The sequence below is a fragment of the Gadus macrocephalus genome, chromosome 16, assembly GCF_031168955.1.
Source record: "Gadus macrocephalus chromosome 16, ASM3116895v1".
NCBI lineage: Eukaryota > Metazoa > Chordata > Actinopteri > Gadiformes > Gadidae > Gadus > Gadus macrocephalus.
The window spans coordinates 22054502-22073525 of record NC_082397.1 but is presented as its reverse complement, the minus strand read 5'-3'; the positions used below and the strand labels follow the sequence as shown (position 1 = coordinate 22073525).

Sequence of the window (19024 nt, the reverse complement as noted above, 5' to 3'; positions counted from 1 at the left end):
AATAATGTGTCGGTGATGGCTTCGATTCCGGATACTATCACTTTATCTGGAGCGCGGGCGGACGCGGCTCGCACATGGACCTATTAAAGAAGGGCTCGCATTGATCCCGTTGTCGATCACCTGACAGACGCTCGCGCACGCTGCGCTCCTCGGCTCCATCTCGCGGGGATTGGCTTCAGACGCACGTGCACGCGCCGCTCTTCGGCTCCATCTCGCTGGGGGCGGGGGGGAGTGTCGACCGGCTTCGCGCGGCTCTGTGCGGGAAGGAGCGATCCCGTTATTTCAAGGTTATCGTCGGCGGGGCCATACCTACTCGCATGCAATGGGCCTTTTGATATTCGCAGTGGCGCTCTGGGCTGCTGTCGGGGGTAAGTATTTCTCTTTTATGAATAATGAACGATTTGGTCATTGCATGTAGGCCAGATCTGCAATCCCAAAAAATATTTTAATCCCAGTTGTGTTTTGCATTGAAGGCGCCTTGTATCATCGATCATTTAATGGTGCCTATAAAGAAATCCCTGACATGGAATTCCTTACCCGGCATTGTAGGCTATTTCCTTTTTCTGAGCGAATGCATTACGGGTATAATATGCATACCCGTGATGCATTAACCAGACGAATGGAATTTGTAAACACAGATGAACGCCAGTAGCGTTACTGCAGGTGCACGCGTGCTCCCGACGTACGCGTGCTCCCATTAAACAACGTGTTTGATGTGCGCAGGTGGAAACCAAAGAAGATTATAATGTTTGTTTTCCACTTATGTCGAGGTAGGCGCCTATGGGTGGTTAGAAACACATACAGTCAGACGAGTGTTTTTTTATTCGGTTGTAATAAAATATATAACTGAATAAGCCCATTCAACTTATATTTATTAAACATATCAGAGCGATTGAGCAGTGTTTGTGTGGTGATCTTAAAACCTTAACAATAGCCTACCAATTCAAAAAGAATTAAAATATTAAGCCCGATCTAGCTTATCTTATTCGACTTGACCTTTTTATATCTGCAAGACCAGTTCAGCTGTCCAGAATGTTCTGTCATTCGATGTGGCTATACGGCCTAAAGGTGGTCCGACGAACTCTGAACTATAGCACTTCAACAATAATCAATGTTGTTGCAATCGACAGAGAGGGGTACTATATTAATTTCCTTTATGAGAAACAATAAGAAGTTGAATGGTAGAATATGGAGTATAAAAGGCTGTGAAAAACGAAAACACATATACACGTATATGTGTCGGTTTATGCCTCCTATAGGGTCACACGAGGTCTAACAAACACACACACACACACACACACACACACACACACACACACACACACACACACACACACACACACACACACACACACACACACTACACACACACACCAACTCTGACGCAACCCAGATCCAGTTGTCACATTTTTTGTGGAGTTTCATCACTGACTGGGTGATCAATAATCTATCATCAACACTTCAACACTGGTCAGTCTGTCATTGCACAGATGAGCTAACAACAGTGGCAAGCACATGTGACTGAGTTTAAAACCATGTTTCTCAATCACAGAGAGTTTTGATATTGGTTTACATCTTTACTATAGTGCACGGTAACGGTGTTATATGTTAGTCACTGATGTTACCAGCAATAAGTGTGGCTTATCAACAGGGATCTGGAGACTGATTTAGTTCCGGTTAGAAAGTAACCTCATTGTGGATGTCCTGTGTGGTAAACATCATCATCTCTCTCTCTCTCTCTCTCTCTCTCTCTCCTCTCTCTCTCTCTCTCTCTCTCTCTCTCTCTCTCTCTCTCTCTCTCTCTCTCTCTCTCTCTCTCTCTCTCTCTCTCTCTCTCTCTCTCTCTCTCTCTCTCTCTCTCTCCCGGGATGTATATATATAGAGAGAGAGTCGGGTAAGCCTCTTTTCTGTGCTGCTTAACTCCTTATTAGAAACACCTAAGTGAAGTCACTCACTCAGACCCAAATGACTCAATGTTTATTCAGACAGACAGTCAGACAGACAGACGCTTGAGGTCCGTCACAGGGAATCAATTACAGTGCGTCTTTCGCTGTAGTAATGTCACATAAATACCATACAGGAATACATACAATGTGTTTTCTCTCTCTCTCTCTCTCTCCTCCCCGTTTGTGTCCCAGTGGGAAGTCGTCCAGCCGCCCTGCCCCTAAACAATCTGAAGGTCAGAAAAACACTTTTGAACTGTTGGTCAGAGTATCTTTTGGTCAAATGTATTGATTGGATTTTTAGTTATATGGGTGATCATGGAATCGTGTGTGCGTGTGCCCCCCAGATGGAATGTATAGTCCAGGAGACGCTGAACGGAGCCGGGGCTGACCGGCGCTGTGCTACTGGACTCGCAGGTACCCAACAACACCCCATGCCCCCGGTCACCATAGCAACCACCCGACAGATAAGCATGAATAGTACCCCCCCCCCCCCCCCCCCCCCCCCTTTTGACCCTATGACGCCAGCTGTTGTTGTTCTTTAAGTCCAGTGATGCTGGGTTGTCTCTGTGTTGTTTGCTGCGTAGAAGAACTGAATGAGATGCAGAGGCACCATGGTCTGCTCCGAGAGCTACAGGACCTGGCGGATGAGGGTACACGCACACAAGCACACACTCACACACACGCACACGCACTCTCACACGCGCACATGCTCACACACGCACGGCACACGCTCTCTCACACAGCCTCATTTAGTCGGTATGGACCATTACTTTATTGAATTGGTTCAATGACTACGACTCTGACACTCTATTCAGGGCAAGCATGGATTTACAATGGAGTCAGGGTCATGGAGGTCATTATTTCGGTAACATGAGACACCCACACACACACACACACTCACTCACTCACACACTCACACATACACACCAACACACACAAACACATACACTCACACAAACACACGTACATAAGCACTTACACAAACACCGCTAATGAGGGTTCTGTGTAATTGCCAGAGAGTGAACGGGAGAGAGAGACCGAGAGGGAGAGGGAGAGGAAGGGCTACGGGTACAACCCGGCCGACGACGAGAGCGACGACGAGAGGGACCAGGAGGAGGAGGAGGACCAGGAGGAGGAGGAGGACCAGGAGGAGGAGGAAGAGGAGCCAAGACGATTGAGCAAATACCACAAACACGGAAAAGAGAAGGACGAGGAAAAGGAGGACGAGGCTGAAAGAGATCAGACAAAGGAAGGGAGAGAGATGGCGGAGGAGGAGGGCCATAAGGCGGGGGACGAGGAGCGCGCTAGGGAGCTGGAGGAGCTACTGGCGGAGGAGATCGGGAGGAGGAGGGACGGAGGGAAGCGCAGCGATGGGGAGCTCCAGGACCTGCTCAGGGAGCTGAAGAAGAAACGCTACGAGGCGGCCGAGAAGAAGAAGGAGGCGCAAGAGGGCCTGGGCTCCAAGGAGAGCATGGGCAAGGAGAAAGGGAAGGAGGAGAAGGAGGCGGGGGAGGGGGGCGAGCGCCGGAAGACGGAGGCGGAGCTCCTGGAGGTGGAGAAGGAGAAGGTGGAGCGGGAGATGAAGGAGCTGCTCCTCCGGCAGCAGGACAGCCGGAGCAAGGCGGAGCAGGAGAAGGAGCGGCGGGAGAAGCAGGAGGAGCTGGACGAGCTCCTGCACAAGATGAAGACGGTGCAGGAGGAGGAGGGCAAGGAGGAGGAGGAGGGCGCCACCGTGAAGGAGGAGGTGAGGAAGACGGAGGCGCAGTCGGAGATGCAGTCGGAGCTTAAGGAGGAGAAGGAGGAGACGAAAGACAAGGAGGAGGAGGCAGAGGACAAGGTAGAGAAGAAGGAGGAGGAGAGAGAAGAGGAGGAGGAGAAGAGTGACAAGGTGGAGGAGAAAAAGCCCAACGTTGAAGTGGTGGTGAAGAAAGAGGCGGGGGGGGAGGTGGAGGAGGAGAAGGATCCCCCGAAAAAGAGGGTGATGGAGAAGGCGAGCGACGAGGCCACGCGGCAGTTTGAGTGGGAACACTACGAGGGCGAAGAAGACGAGCGGGAGGAGGAAGACGAGGAAGGAGGTGAGGATGAGTATGTCCGAGAGGACCAGGGGGAAGAGGAGGAGGAAGATAGAGACGAAAAAGACGACGGCGATGCCAAAGAAGACGACGCAGAGGTAAGTTGCACAACTGTGTGTGAGTATGATTGTTTGCATGTGTGTGTGTGTGTGTGTGTGTGTGTGTTTATGTGTGTGTGTGTCTGTGCACCTTCATGCATTCAATTATACATGTTTGCAGGAGCTGCTGGAGATAGAAGTCGAGCTGCGCAGAGTCGCCGCGGAGCTGAGGCAGCTTCGTAGAGGATAAGAAACACATACACGCACACACACACACACACACACACACACACACACACACACACACACACACACACACACACACACACACACACACACACACACACACACACACACACACACACACACACACACACAGGTACACGTTAATTTGCCACAGATGTTCTTGTTCCATGTCAGCGTTCACAATGCCTCACAGACGTGATCCTTTAGGATTCTGTATGGGTTAAGTGTCGGTAGAAAATAAATAGTAATAATGATTTTATGACAATCTGAAGACAGAAGTGATAAAGTTTCAGTACATCTGTGCTGGTTACAACATGGATGCAAAGCATTTAGCACTTTGATTTTGAATTGCCATGTTTAAAACATTATCTTGGGACATTACTATAATGTAGTATGGCTATTATACAATTTTGGGACTTTTTCTCCGACATTTAATGTACATATATAGATACAAATATATGTATATAGGTATATGTATGTGTGTGTATACATATACATCTACTTTGAATATATCTTTTTGTGCAATAATGGAAAACTGCGTGTTAACTAGTTTTGCTGTTCTGACTGTTAACGTAAGCAATGTGTAGCCCTATTTATGTCGTTTTGAACAATGTTAATCGATTGAACAATATCTCTCCCTGTTTTGTTCCAATTGAAGTTGAGGGTTGTGTTTTATCTGGCCCATGCACTGTTTAAACCAGACTGTTTCGGACGATCAGCGATGACACAGAGAGAGAGCGTCAGCTGGTCAACGTGACCTCGTAGATTCAAAAGGCTGATGGGAAATTGCATCAACCTAATGGCGTTCAAATGCCTGGACGTCATGCGCAAAGAGCTTAATAAGGTTGCAAGGTGTCACTTCAGGTTCTCAGCTAGCTTTGCACTCTTTATATGAACAAGCCACGGAGCACCAGAGAAGTAGGGGAGACACTGAAGCCATTTTTTGTCATTTAATAATGATAACGGAAACATTGGCAAATTGCAGCGATGACTGTTACATCACCATGTGTGTGGGTATCCCTTTATGTAAAGCTCGGAGCATTGTTGCCTGTCTAAGCCAAGGTCAAATGTAAATAAGTAGCAACAGTGCCCCCAGGTGGACATTTGTTGGGAATTCACTTTGCACAGGAAATAGCATTGGAGGGCCACATTACTGTCTGCAATAAGATGTATTGACATGTGAATGCAATAATCAGCCAAATACATCACAACAAATCTTTGGTGTGTTTTAATATGTAATCACAATGCATCATATGGTTCTAAATATAATATATTTTCTATAAAAGATTACAAGTCAATATATACAAGATTAGTGTACAATACACATTTGTGTATTGAACACAGAAAAGTTACTTTGCGGCTTGTATTAATACATGGTTAATCAGTTACAACGCATTTTACTATTCCTCTTCCAAAGATCATCAGATATTTGTTAATTCGGGATAAACCTAAGAACTACTCGAATAAATGTAACATGTATGTTTTTTTCCACACAAATCTGCAAAACTGTTTCAAATATTTTCACAAACCAGCAACAAAATACTGCAAAGGAAATGTTGAGTGGATGGGATGAGGGCATAGAGGACATTTAAAAAAATGAAGAAAACAATAAAAAAAAAACATTGCAATATCACTGGCCAATGTGAGTGCTGTATTTTGTGCCTGTTGTCTATTCCTCTATGCTAATTGTTAATAAATACAAATTGTGAATTACTTCTTTGTATCATCTGTAAGCTGTGGTAAAAAATCTACTAAACCAATTTGTATTCTTTAGTTCTGTTAACACATTAAGGGTAAAGGTGAGAGGCGACTTGTGTCTGGGACTTGATTGTGTTCCCTCCGTTAGGAATGTGTGTACATAGAGAGGACAGTCACACAGTTGATCGGAATAACCTATTCAAGGTTATTGATAAGCTCTAATTGGTGCCAGGTGAGGCCACACCAGTGAGCTCCCCGTGCAGACAGCAGCAGGACTAAACTGTTTTGCCACACATAGGCTACCCCTTTGGCCCTTTAAGAGATTCAGGTGTTCTGTTGGAAACCACTTGCACCGGACCGCTGGTCCAATACTTTCTTGATGTGGTCCAGAAGGGAGGGGAAAAACTGGGGGACCCCCTCATAGCCTGAAGAAAAACAAGGAAGAGTCACTGTGTGTGTGTGTGTGTGTGTGTGTGTGTGTGTGTGTGTGTGTGTGTGTGTGTGTGTGTGTGTGTGTGTGTGTGTGTGTGTGTGTGTGTGTGTGTGTGTGTGTGTGTGTGTGTGCGTGCGTGCGTGCGTGCGTGCGTGCGTGCGTGCGTGCGTGCGTGCGTGTGTGTGTCTTGTTGAACCTACCGGGGAAGATGTTGATGTCGATGGCGGTGAGCGTGTGTGTGCGTATGTCAATGATGACGTCCACGCCGAACAGAGCCATGCCCAGCTGGACCCGTAGCTCTTGGACCAGCGCCGCCATGGCCTCTGAGCTGGGGGGCGGTAGGCAGGGCGTCTGCTCGTCCAGCTGGGGACGACAATTGCTTAACGCTCAAATGATTTTTGCCATTGTCTTGTGAGGGGCATTCAGCCCAGGAACAATGTCATTGAGTGGTGTACTTTTCGTCTATTTTTTTAGTTCATGTTTATTTTAGAGCCCTTGAAAAACAACAACAGTTGACCAAAGTGCTGTACAATTCAACTATCTAGTTATAAAAAATAAAAAATATATAAAAGAACACTAGAAAATAATGAAAAAAAAACGTATATGGAGTTAAAGGCACCCAGTGCAACTTTCGAGGCTTAAAAATAAACATTCAATTTCTAGTCTTTTTTACACGTAGTAAGTTTCAATAACTCCATACCATTACATACCGACATTTAAGCAGCAAAGATGAGACGTCGTTGTGTGGTGAGAACTGATACAAAATCGATAACAACAACAATGCCGCCATTTTCTTTATTTTTTGTAACCTACAATAAATAAAGCAGGCTTCCAGTCAATGGAAAAATGGCTTCTCCCCACCGGCGATTGTTGTTGTTTACGATTTTCTATCAGTTCTCACCACACAACGACGTCTCATCTTTGCTTCTTGAATGTCGATATGTAATGGTATGGAGTTATTGAAACTTACTACGTGTAAAAAAGACTAGAAATTGAATGTTTATTTTTCATTGAATGTTTACATAAAGTTGCACTGGGTGCCTTTAAATGCAAGAGAATATAAATTATTTTTTAGGAAGGATTTGAGGGATTTCACACAGTAGCGTGGTGAATATATGATATTTGATAGGATAGTAATAGCCTACATCACTATTGTGTTCTCAATACTGACCGCTGTGAGGTGGGAGCTGGACTCTGGCTTGGAGACCTCGTGGCTGTTGAAGAAGATGGTCTTCCTGTCTGTTAATCCCCGATGAATAAAGGAAGAACCAAGACTAGAATCAACACATGACATTGAGGCGTCAGCTGACTGGAATCTCGCTGACGCGCGCCCCTCATTTGCTTCCCGGGGGTTGGGGCGTCAGGAATACACTACCGTCCTCCTAATGTTTGGTATCACCCAGACAATTTCTTGTTTTCCATGAAAACTCACACTTTGATTCAACAGTTTTCAGCTGTGCTAACATAATTGCACAAGGGGTTTTCTAATAATCAATTAGCCTTTTACCCGATTAGCTAAACAATGTAGGCCTACCATTAGAACACAGGAGTGACGGTTGCTGGAAAGGGGCCTCTGTAGGCCTACACCTAGATATTCCATAAAAAATCTGCCGTTTCCAGCTAAAATAGACATTTACCACATTCATAATGTCTAGACTGTATTTCTGATTAATTTAATGTTGTCTTCATTAAAGAGAAAAATTCTTTAAAAAATAAGAACATATCTAAGTGACCCCGAGCTTTTGAACGGTATTGTACATCTACCCCTGGGACTAGAGGGGGCGTGACGACTGACCGCAGGGTCCAGAGGGGAAGTTCTTGAGCGAGGGTCTCTCAACACAGAAGTGTCGGTCCCCCACCACGAACACCTTGTGCAGCACGGCGCCGTGGCTCACGAAGCTCTGCAGCACGCAGGGGGGGCGGACGTCAGGCAGGCCGCCCGCGCTGAAGATCAGACACATCTGGGACGACCGCAACAGCATGAGTGAGTGGATGAACTCATAAACCCTGAAGTCATTCATCTATCGGTGAATCAACACAACAGAGATGTAGCTCCAAACCCTACATTCCATAATGGTAGATGAAAAATAAACACACAAAAGAATGAAAGACGTGGAGACGAGGACACATGCATTTCAAATGATAAGATCAATTTAAACACAACATGTATATTGACGTTAACACGGACTGACCTCGTGGGACAGCGAGCCATGGGCCACTCTGGTTTTACAGACTGGAGGAAAAACAAAGGTATTATAATTAGTAATATTAAAGGGCAAGCGCACACTAAAGCAATAGGAAAAGACCTGGTACTATTTTGCACCAATCAGAACAAGCGGGTGCAATAACCCATGTTTCAGATACGGTTCAGATACGGTTGTGGCCTCTGACACCAACCAACCCATGTTTCAGGTGAAACAATAACCCATGTTTCAGGTGAAACAATAACCCATGTTTCAGGTGAAACAATAACCCATGTTTCAGGTGAAACAATAGCCCATGATTCAGTTGAAACCATAGCCCTTGTTTCAGGTGAATCAATAGCCCATGATTCAGGTGAAACATGGGTTATTGCACCCGCTAACCCAGGCCTATCAGGCTTTATTTGTTTCACTTATTGAGGGGCATTCTGTGGGGCGCGAATAATCCCCCTGGCTCGGATTTAGATTTTCCTAGTTTAGAAGGCGTAATCTATTTAAACATACATCAACAGTCTAAAGCAAAGGGAAAAGTCGAATAAGCATAATATCTCCCCTTTAAGGTTTGATTTAGGCGATTGCTTCCTCCTTAAATTGACTTTTGAGGTGTTCCCCATCCTAGGACATTCATGTTTTGGTGGTGTGGTTCTTCACGGTGCGATGGGTCCTACTGACTGAGAGGGAAGCTCAGGCCCTGCTCCTCCATGGCCGTCTGTACGGAGGCCAAGTCCCCGGAGCTGTGGATGGCCAGGTACGGCGGGCTGCATATACGCCAGTCTGACAGGAACCACAACACACATTCAACACAGAAACACACCGTCACACACAAAATGAAGACACATGTGATGTGAGATGAATTGAAGTCCCCTCGAAGGCGGGACTTGTTCTTCAGAGGTCTATTGGCAGAGCTCTGTCAATCCTGCACAGCCTGGTCAACGTCACATGTGATTGGACTGTCCGTCAGAGTAACAAAATGCAAAAAGAAAGCAAAATGGTACTGCCTCCAGGATCAAGGTTTTCATTTTCAGCACTTTTTTGTGGAAAGGAAAAATAGAACACAAAATAATGTTTGCAGGATATAATCTATTTTTTCAATGTTGCAAAAAACCTTTGTTACAAGGTGTCAAGTTTTCAAACACAGATTTACAGTATTTTTTATCAGGTTTGAATTACAACAGGATTCTAATCCCATAATAATTTGGTTGGTGTCAGAGGCCACAACCGTATCTTATTAAATATGTAGGCCCAATGGTTATGCCCCTACTACATTAATACATGAATGTAGAATTAATTAAGTTTACGGGAAGTCTAATTCTTACCATCTTAATCTAAATGACCGAAGAGTAAGAAACTGTAGAAGTGCTTAATGAAGAATTGTCAATTGAGTGTGTGTTGTGTGCTCTGCACACCTTTGAGGGAGTTGTGCAGATTGCTCATGATCCGGTAGGATGCGAAGCGGTCTAGGAGCCGAGTCATGGCAGGCAGCGGGTCAAGGAGAACGGTACCGGGATGGGCCAACACGTAGCTCTACACAAAGAGAGAGAGAGAGAGAGAGAGAGAGAGAGAGAGAGAGAGAGAGAGAGAGAGAGAGAGAGAGAGAGAGAGAGAGAGAGAGAGAGAGAGAGAGAGAGAGAGAGAGAATCTTTAACTTATCTGTTTATACAAGATCATTTTTTTATAATATCGCACATTTTACTTTTTAAAGTACTTTTATAGTTGAACATTTGATATTCATAGATATTCTGTATAATATTCTGTTGCATCCACAACATCCGAAACATGAAAGATTGAGTTAGAGACAAATAGAAGAAACAACAAAGAAGAAAGGCATGGCAAATGACTGCGTAACCGAATGACTGCGTTTTTAACTTGCATTGACGGCAGGGAGGGATCTGGGAAGGCTATTGTAAATAAGTCTGAATTGGTTGTAAATGATAATAAAAATTAAAAAAATCTATATAAGCATGCAGCTGTGATATGTATATTTATATATTTTTGGAGAAATACAGACTTTCTATGCCTCATTTCCACATAATATAATTGACGGTACATTTCCTCCTACCTCAGGGGTAGTATTTTTTCAGGGTTTCAGGGTAAAAACGTCAGGATATGTTGTGCAATGTGCACACATACGGTCAATCAGGAGAATAGCAGGAGAATGAAAGGATTTACACGTATCTCACCAAGCAGCTAGTGTGAGAGAGAGACAGTTTAGGAGAGAGTGTGAGAGAGATACAGTGAGGGGGCGAGTGAGAGAGAGAGACAGTTAGGGAGCATGTGTGAGAGGGAGACAGTGAGGGTGAAAGTGTGAGAGAGAGACAGTGGGGGGGCGATTGTGAGAGAGAGACCATGAGGGAGACGTGTGAGAGAGAGACAGTAGTGAGTTGTGAGTTTAGTGACTCGTTTTTTTGCCAAGCTCATTAATCCTGGTCACTTATGCACATTACGCGTCATATGCTGGCATTGCTTCTTACCTCTGATACATTCTTAGGCGTCACTTGTCCTTCACTCTTGTATAATCTGCCTCATCGACACCTAATACTCCCTAATTATCTGCTATTCGACTTCTCTCTGATTCCTGTTCACACTGGTTAAATGTTAATATTTTTTGTACATTCAACCAGTGGGGTTAAGGTAAGTGTGAAAACCAAAGGATGTGGTAGAAGGACTAGGAATATTACTGTGTTACTGTTGGTGGATCATATTCAAGTCTTCTGAGATTAATTTGTTTTCAGACACATTGTTTGGAGAACACATTTTGTTTCGGAAGTGCTCTCCATTGGTTCACCTTCAAATTATTATTTTTTAAACAGTGGTCAGACCTGGAAGTTGGCAAGGAGGTGCTTAGATTGTTGGTCGTGCTCGGACTCCACGATGACGTCAGACAGCTTGTGGACGATGACGTCAAAGGGCCCCTGGGGGGCCAGCGGCTGGCCGAGATCAATCTGTAAAAACACGCGGCTTTTATCACCAAGAGGTTAATCGTGGTACTGCATGGACACGTTATATTGTTATTCTTTTGGAAATGTGGTATAATGTTCAATTTGCTGCAATGTGTTTCATAGCAATACGTTTTCTTGTAAAAAACACCTAATAAAAAACAAGAAATATAATTTTATTCATGTAGGTCTTCCTAATTAATTTGCCCTATTAATTCTGTTCAAAAATAGTGATTTATAATTGAGGATTAAGATCTGCATTATGAATGACTCGATCACTTCAGCATGTCAAGGTTCGATAAGCGATGACCAGTAGGTGACTCCTGGTTTGTGGGTGGTGGCTGCAGGTGGTTGTGACACACTCTGACAATGTGACACCTGTAAATGACATCCGTGTGTGTGTGTGAGTGTGTGTGTGTGTGTGTGTGTGTGTGTGTGTGTGTGTGTGAGGGCGCGTGCGTGTGTGTATGCTTTTTGAGATTTCCTGAACTTACTGAATCTGCACACACGTTATATTTACAATATTTACTGAATGATGATGATTAGATGTTTAATATATTAACATTATTTGTCACAACCATTTTTGCAAACAATCCCACGCACAACAAAGTAGCCTTATGTTAATTTTGTTCATCTTAACTATTAATCAGTAACATCCGGTTTTGTTTTTTAAATAAACAAAATGGTAAAAATCCTCACCCTACCTCCACCACCTTGACCCCGTGGCCCCTGCAGAAAATCAGATTTACACATCATATTATATTAACCATGAATGACCATTCAATTAAACTTTCACTGACTGGAGTAGGTTTAATTCAAAAAGGTGCAACACTAAGGTAAGGCAGCATGCCAAAATGATTTAAACAAATCCGAAAGATTTCCCATTAAGGAGTAAAATAAAATTAAGAGCAAAACTTACGCACACATCTCAGAAAAAGCTGCAAGGTTCATTCTCTTCCGTTTATTGTCGCTGAGACAAAAGCCTACTCTACTGCGGCCTGACATTAGACCTACAGAGACAGGTGGATGCTGATCTCTCCTCTCCTCTCTCTCTCTCTCTCTCTCTCTCTCTCTCTCTCTCTCTCTCTCTCTCTCTCTCTCTCTCTCTCTCTCTCTCTCTCTCTCTCTCTCTCTCTCTCTCTCTCTCTCTTCTCTCTATTTCTCAAGCAGCGAGGAACGACACAGGACTAGTGGGGCGTGTAGAGGGGGGGAAAGAAAAAAACATGATCCATCCCCCTGTTGCCCCAAATCCCAGCTATGAGACGCAGTATGGCCTGCGTGAAGGCTGCACTTTACAGTTTTGTGAAAGTCAGGTGTCATCTGACCAATGACGTGACGCGACTTCCCTATTGCTGCTCTCCGATTGGCTGCGCCCATCCTCGGATTCACTTAAAAACAGAAACTGAAAGTAAAGTAAGTAATGAAAATGCTTGGTTTCGAAAGTTGAACAACGTTGCTGCTATTCGAAGTAATTCATTTAGCGATTTTTCCACTTAGAAAGTTGAAACGATTAACGTGATCGTACAGTGTGTTGATTGTGTAATATCCACAGGTACGCGCAGTTCGACAAGCGGGAGCGTCCAAGGCCGCCGCCGTCCTCAGAAGCAGGAAAAATGTCTCGCGGTTCCAACCCCGGCTTCGACAGACACATCACCATCTTTTCGCCCGATGGTCGCCTCTACCAAGTCGGTGAGACGTTTCTAGAATTTGCCAAAGACCCATCTTGATTATACTACATATTTTCAAAGTTTGTAGGCTACCATTGGAAAACCCGAGTGGATGTGATGGCCAGTACACACCTGTATAGCGCTATTCTACAATTGCCAATGGAGCACTACTAAAGTCAATTCATTCATCAATTCATTCATACTGTCATACTATTAAATTCAGTGTTTGTGTGTGTGTGTGTGTGTGTGTGTGTGTGTGTGTGTGTGTGTGTGTGTGTGTGTGGTTGTGTTATAGAATATGCATTCAAAGCCATCACCCAGAGTGGTTTAACTACGGTTGGAGTCCGGGGTGAAGACTGTGCTGTGGTGGTCACACAGAAAAAAGTACCGGTAAGATATTGGCACACACAAGCGCAGAGACACCCACAGACACCACACACACACACACACACACACACACACACACACACACACACACACACACACACACACACACACACACACACACACACACACACACACACACACACACACACACACACACACACACACGTCAAATTTAAAGCTTGTTTGGAAGTGAAGCCTGACTGCGTTGTGACGCCAAGATTCTGCTGACTTCATGAGTCATCGATACCCATACACCCCCCAAAAAATGCTGACTGAATGAAGCAATATGTATAAATCCTCACAATTCCAAACTATATCATTCATTATCCTCATCATCGCTGCCATCGCAGTGACCTCATAGTGCGCTACTGTGGGCAGTCATGGGCACCAGGAATCATTCATAACGAGAATCTGTATGACTGTGAAACGGTCAATGTGCTGGATGGCTTCTCCGCTGCAGGACAAGCTGCTGGACGCGTCCACCATGACCAACATGTTCAAGCTGACCGCGCGCATCGGCTGTGTGATGACGGGCCACGGCGGTAAACCACGCTTCACCGCAACATGCACTGCACTTGTACTAAGTTTGCAAAACACATGCAGTGAGGCCTGAGTCATGTGTATGTTTTTACCAAAAAGCATGACGCTCATACTTGCGTACAAGTATCTGCGGCTACTTATGAATGTAGCTGCAGGCTTTACTCCTAAATGTCGCTAAGTATAGTTTCAATAAAAATGAAACATTCAGGGTTATGTGCTGTCACATAGTCACAATAAATCCTGCACACTCGCACACATGCATTAATTTAAAGATGCTTGTGGCCTTTCTCATAGTCTCCCTTATATTAGTCTTTGTACCTTAGTACTTGTACCTGACATGCTGTTATTGTGAGAGCAAACCACCCATTTACATTTAGGGCAATTAGGAGACGCTTCTATCCAAAGCGACGTACATTTGTCAGAAGAAGGCGAAACAATGTATCGCAGTAGGTACAATAAGGATGTTCATTCAACCAAGTGCCAAACACCAACAATCGCTAGGTTAAATCATTCCCTGTATGCAACAAAGATAGCTAGGATAAGATGCTACCCAACTACACTACTAAGGCCCCGTCCACACGAAGCCAATTTCATGGCGAAACCGCAAAGGTCTTGTACGGTTCGGCCTTCCGTCCACACGAAGCCGGCGAATCCGCTGACCGAAACCGTAAACTTCTGAAACCACCCTCGGAGGTGGTTTCAAATCTACCCGGTTTCGTTTTGGATTCGTGGGGACGCCTGAAACCGACTGAAACCGTAAACCATGACGTCATCGCCCCACCCCTCGACCCTCTAGCCAATGACTGTTAAGCCCGCGGAGTCTCAGAACTCACAACAACAAAGATGATGGCGGACTACAGGCTTGTAATCGTTCTGCGGCAGATCATGTCCCTTGTTGCGTTGCTAAGCCATTATTTATTGAGACTGTTGACTGACTGTTTGTTTGTGTTGTTAGTGGTTCGGGGGGCAGCCTTTATGCGCATGCTCGCCTCTTCATCTTATTTAATTTTCTTCTGGATTTCTGTAGCAGAAGCAGCGCCCCTTATGGGCCTGGCATGTGTACTACAGCGTTTCTACAGATCTACCCGGTTTCGCTTAACTTAAGCTTATCTTTACGGAGATACTCCGAAACCGGATAGATCGAAACCGGAACGGTTTCGCCCGTTTCGGCTTCGTGTGGACAGGGCCTGAGTAAGTAGCAGGGATGGGAGAGGGGTGGCTATGCAGAGTCTAGGTCAACTCTGCACATCCATTCATTGGTTGGATCATGTGGTAAGGACAAAGAGGCTCATCTGTGTCTCCCCCCCCCAGCGGACAGCCGTTCCCAGGTGCACCGCGCCCGCGTGGAGGCAGGGGAGTGGAAGTACAAGTTTGGCTACGAGATCAACGCCGACGTCCTGTGTCGACGCATGGCTGACATCTGCCAGGTGTACACGCAGAACGCCGAGATGAGGCCCCTGGGATGCTGTGAGTTCCCTGACCCCCTGCCCTCCCCCAGAACGCTGTTTTCTACCGTTGCGTCGACTGTCGGACCACCACACAACACGGTTTTAATCATTCCTTCGTGTTTCAGATCCTTAGCCTGGCTAGGCTAAGGATCAGGTAGGCTAGGCTAACCCGACAGCCTAGGCTGTCGGTTTAGCCTAGCCTAGCTGATCCGTAGCCCCCTGGCTGTCGGGTTAGTCTCTGATCCCGGAGTTTATAGCGGGAGTGTACTCTGGTTTCATGTGTTTTTGCCCAGTCGAAGCCATTACATCATAATCTACCTACATATAGCCTTTCTGAACTTTGAGTTTGTTTAGTCCCTTCTAATGGATGGTCAGCCAGTTTGTGGGGGTTTCAGTTGCTTTCCAGTCGGGACAAATGCACGTCTACAGCTCAAAGCCAAAAAGCAAAAGAAAGTGTAAAGCCCCTCACACAGATTTGAGCTTGTCGGATTTGTAAGACTGTTGGGTTCAGAATGATAGTTATTTGTATGCTGTCCCTCACAAAGTCTGCCCCTTTGTCCAATGTTAATGTATCCTACATGATTAGAGGTTTCCTTTTTTAATGTAAACAAATGTTATGAAGTAAAATTACAACTTTAAAATAAGTGTACATTAATGAACCATTAATTAACCTTAGTTGATGCAGTATTAGGCATTATTATCTAGCATTGGAATTAGGGGTGGGAAAAAGAATCGATTCTTCGATGCATCGCGATTCTCGCTAGAACGATTCTGTCTCGATGCAGATAAATTAATAATCGGAATTAAAAAAATATATAATTTGAAAAAAAAATATATTTGCCTGCTGCAACATGCTGTTCACCAGAGAGGGATAATTTTTGTCATTTTAAAATCATTGAATTTATCTTCAGTGTGTATTGGCCAATCTGATTTGTCTTGACACGATTGCGATTCAGCCTACGCATAGCATGCGTGCAAACTCACAGGCAGACACAAGAACTCCTTCTAATTCAAGAGCAGCTTTTCCTTTAATGACATAGAAAAGAAAGATTAGAAGGAAAATAAAACTGAAAACTATTTTTTGCATGCTTCCATATTGTGTTATAATGCAAGCTGCATTGATTATTGCATTGTTCATAAGTCATATTTGTGACAAAAGCTTTCTCTCTTATGAAATATTAGATAAGTTAATTCATCTGTTGTTGTCTTTAATGATCATCACAAAAGTAGGAAGTGATTAGCAAACTCTGAGTAGCAAACCCAGTTGTATATATATATTTTTGAAAATCCCGCTTGGAATGTACATAAAAAAAATTGTTGCATCGAGATGCATCGATAATCAGAGTCGAATCGTTGACCTCATAATCGGAATCGAATAGAATCGTGAGGTGCCAAGAGATTCCTACCCCTAATTGGAATAGGAGTTAGGGTTTTTAATGCGGTTAATGGGTTAGTCTAACTCTAACACTATTAAATATTGTATAAATGAATAATTGAGCTATCAAAAACACCATTAACTTAGTTAGCATGAACACTATAAGTAAACACCCATTACCATTTGTAGATGATGACTAGATCATATGTTAACTCTTATTAGTTAATGTTGATTTCTGCATTAACTAATGTTAATTAATGGTTATCAATCTTCCCTCATTGTAAAGTATTACCAATGCTAATATACCAGTGTTTCACTTTGAAAGGTGCTCTCTCCTTCCTTCTCCACCTCTCTCTATGCCTTGCCCCTTCTCTCTCTCTCTGTCTCTCTATCCCCCTGCCCCTCTCTCCTACTCCCCTCCCCCCAGGCATGATGCTGGTGTCCATGGACCCCCAGCAAGGCCCGGTGCTGTACAAGGTGGACCCGGCGGGCTACTACTGTGGTTTCAGGGGCATCGCGGTGGGGCCCAAGCACGTGGAGGCCAACGGCTACCTGGAGAAGAAGCTGAAGAAGAAGCCCCAGCTGAGCCAAGACAGAACCATTCAGGTGTGTAGTGATGGTCCGCTGGTAGTCAGGGGTATGAGGTATGATAACCCCCCCTCACACAATCTCACTCACTATTTAAAGGGCTTTGAGTGCCTTGAAAAGCACAATATGAATGCAATGACTCCTAATTATTTTCTGACTTGCCCTGTGACATAATAACATCACAAATGTAAGTTTCATCCCAGATACAGTATATGATGGACAGACAAGACAACAAATTGCTACAGGCCACTGGGTAGGCTGGTTGATGTATCCAGCATACATCCACTTGATGTCATTATGTCACCAGGCTGGGCATATTCTGTCTTTAATCCCACTCAAACCTGGTGGTAAGATAAGGGCCTTTCAATGATTAGAATAAATATTTGTTAAATACTTGCTAAAATGTATCCCTTTGGCCCAAACATGGGACAACAGTGGCCTGTCATTTACTTCTGAGGGTAAATTCCAGTCAATATACGCCCTCAACGTCTCTCCTTCCTCAGCTGTGTATCTCCTGCCTGTCCTCTGTCCTCTCCACTGACTTCAAGGCCACTGACTTGGAGGTGGGCCTGGTCAGCAAAGAACACATTAAGTTCAGGTAACCTGAAGCAGTCTCTGAACTTTTAGAATGCCATCAATGCTTCTATACAATGTGCCTTATTCACCAAGCCGCCATCTTGGCTCCATCTTGGTTCTGATAAAGAATATAGAGCTCTAATAAACACGCTCTGACTTGTTAAAAAGGAAATTAACTGTCAAACTTGGAATTACAGGTTGGAATTTCAGAGCTCCGACTTGTCTGACAAAACAACATCAAGTTTATGTTTGATGTTTGTTGACTATGCATGTGCGTTTATTTATAATATATTTCACTCTGATTATAGCAACATGTGGAACTTAAAGACCATTTTAAAGATTAAAGGAGCTAGCCAGTGTTCATAGAAAGATGGTGGTGAGGTGAATCAAGGCCCATGGCTTCAACACACAGAACCTGTTATGTTGTCCCCTGACAGGACCCTGTCTGAGTCTGAGATCGAGACTCACCTGGTGGCCATAGCGGAGCGGGAGTAGACCGCAGCACAGCAGGACCTCTGGGACGCCACTCTAGCTATAGGTCGTTTCATATCGTGTGCTCCATCTAGACCCCCTCACAGTTTCCTTCATGCCTTCATCCCAGGGGGACCTTCAACCATACATACATCATTGCTGAATAAAGTTTGTAATGAAATATCTGCGTTCGGTGGGGATTTTGTTTGATTTCCATTTTTTTTTTTTCATTCCATAAATAAAACAAGTTATCTTTTAGTAATGAACCAACTGGGATCATAGAGTATTTAATTATCATTGCAAATCAATGAAAGCCTCGTGCATTTTGTATAATGTCTGAATCATGATGTCTAATAATTATTATTAATTATTACTAATTATTTAGATGGACCGGAGCTGAAA

At 44.3% G+C, this 19024-nt stretch overlaps 3 protein-coding genes across 8 annotated transcripts; 2 read left to right on the top strand and 1 right to left on the bottom strand.

Moving 5' to 3' along the window:
• Nucleotides 1-207: 207 nt before the first annotated feature.
• LOC132474731 (ABC transporter F family member 4-like) lies at nucleotides 208-6015 on the top strand. Its single transcript, XM_060075587.1, has 6 exons — nucleotides 208-368; nucleotides 2139-2179; nucleotides 2291-2360; nucleotides 2531-2596; nucleotides 2963-4116; nucleotides 4238-6015. The coding sequence occupies exons 1-6, from the start codon at nucleotides 323-325 to the stop codon at nucleotides 4304-4306; spliced, it is 1446 nt and encodes a 481-aa protein (XP_059931570.1). The 5' UTR covers nucleotides 208-322; the 3' UTR covers nucleotides 4307-6015.
• LOC132474733 (inositol-tetrakisphosphate 1-kinase-like) lies at nucleotides 4834-12673 on the bottom strand. 4 transcript variants are annotated; one of them, XM_060075589.1, is made up of 10 exons: nucleotides 12490-12673; nucleotides 12275-12299; nucleotides 11454-11576; nucleotides 10041-10158; nucleotides 9307-9408; nucleotides 8626-8666; nucleotides 8229-8394; nucleotides 7605-7672; nucleotides 6634-6796; nucleotides 4834-6425 (listed from the first exon to the last, which is right to left on the bottom strand). In XM_060075589.1, the coding sequence occupies exons 1-10, from the start codon at nucleotides 12573-12575 to the stop codon at nucleotides 6325-6327; spliced, it is 993 nt and encodes a 330-aa protein (XP_059931572.1). In that variant the 5' UTR covers nucleotides 12576-12673; the 3' UTR covers nucleotides 4834-6324. The 4 variants fall into 4 exon arrangements, with proteins under 4 accessions (XP_059931572.1, XP_059931573.1, XP_059931574.1 ...); XM_060075590.1 differs by having other exon boundaries at nucleotides 12270-12299; nucleotides 12494-12590; XM_060075591.1 differs by having other exon boundaries at nucleotides 12494-12585.
• A 289-nt stretch (nucleotides 12674-12962) lies between these two features.
• On the top strand, nucleotides 12963-18805 carry LOC132474351 (proteasome subunit alpha type-6-like). Of its 3 annotated transcripts, none has more exons than XM_060074977.1 (8): nucleotides 12963-12983; nucleotides 13123-13259; nucleotides 13533-13627; nucleotides 14085-14166; nucleotides 15476-15631; nucleotides 17415-17593; nucleotides 18079-18173; nucleotides 18589-18805. In XM_060074977.1, exons 2-8 carry the CDS (start codon nucleotides 13184-13186, stop codon nucleotides 18644-18646), a joined length of 741 nt encoding a protein of 246 aa, XP_059930960.1. In that variant the 5' UTR covers nucleotides 12963-12983; nucleotides 13123-13183; the 3' UTR covers nucleotides 18647-18805. The 3 variants fall into 3 exon arrangements, with proteins under 3 accessions (XP_059930960.1, XP_059930961.1, XP_059930962.1); XM_060074978.1 differs by lacking the exon at nucleotides 12963-12983 and adding an exon at nucleotides 12994-13038; XM_060074979.1 differs by lacking the exon at nucleotides 12963-12983 and having other exon boundaries at nucleotides 13000-13259.
• Nucleotides 18806-19024: the final 219 nt, after the last annotated feature.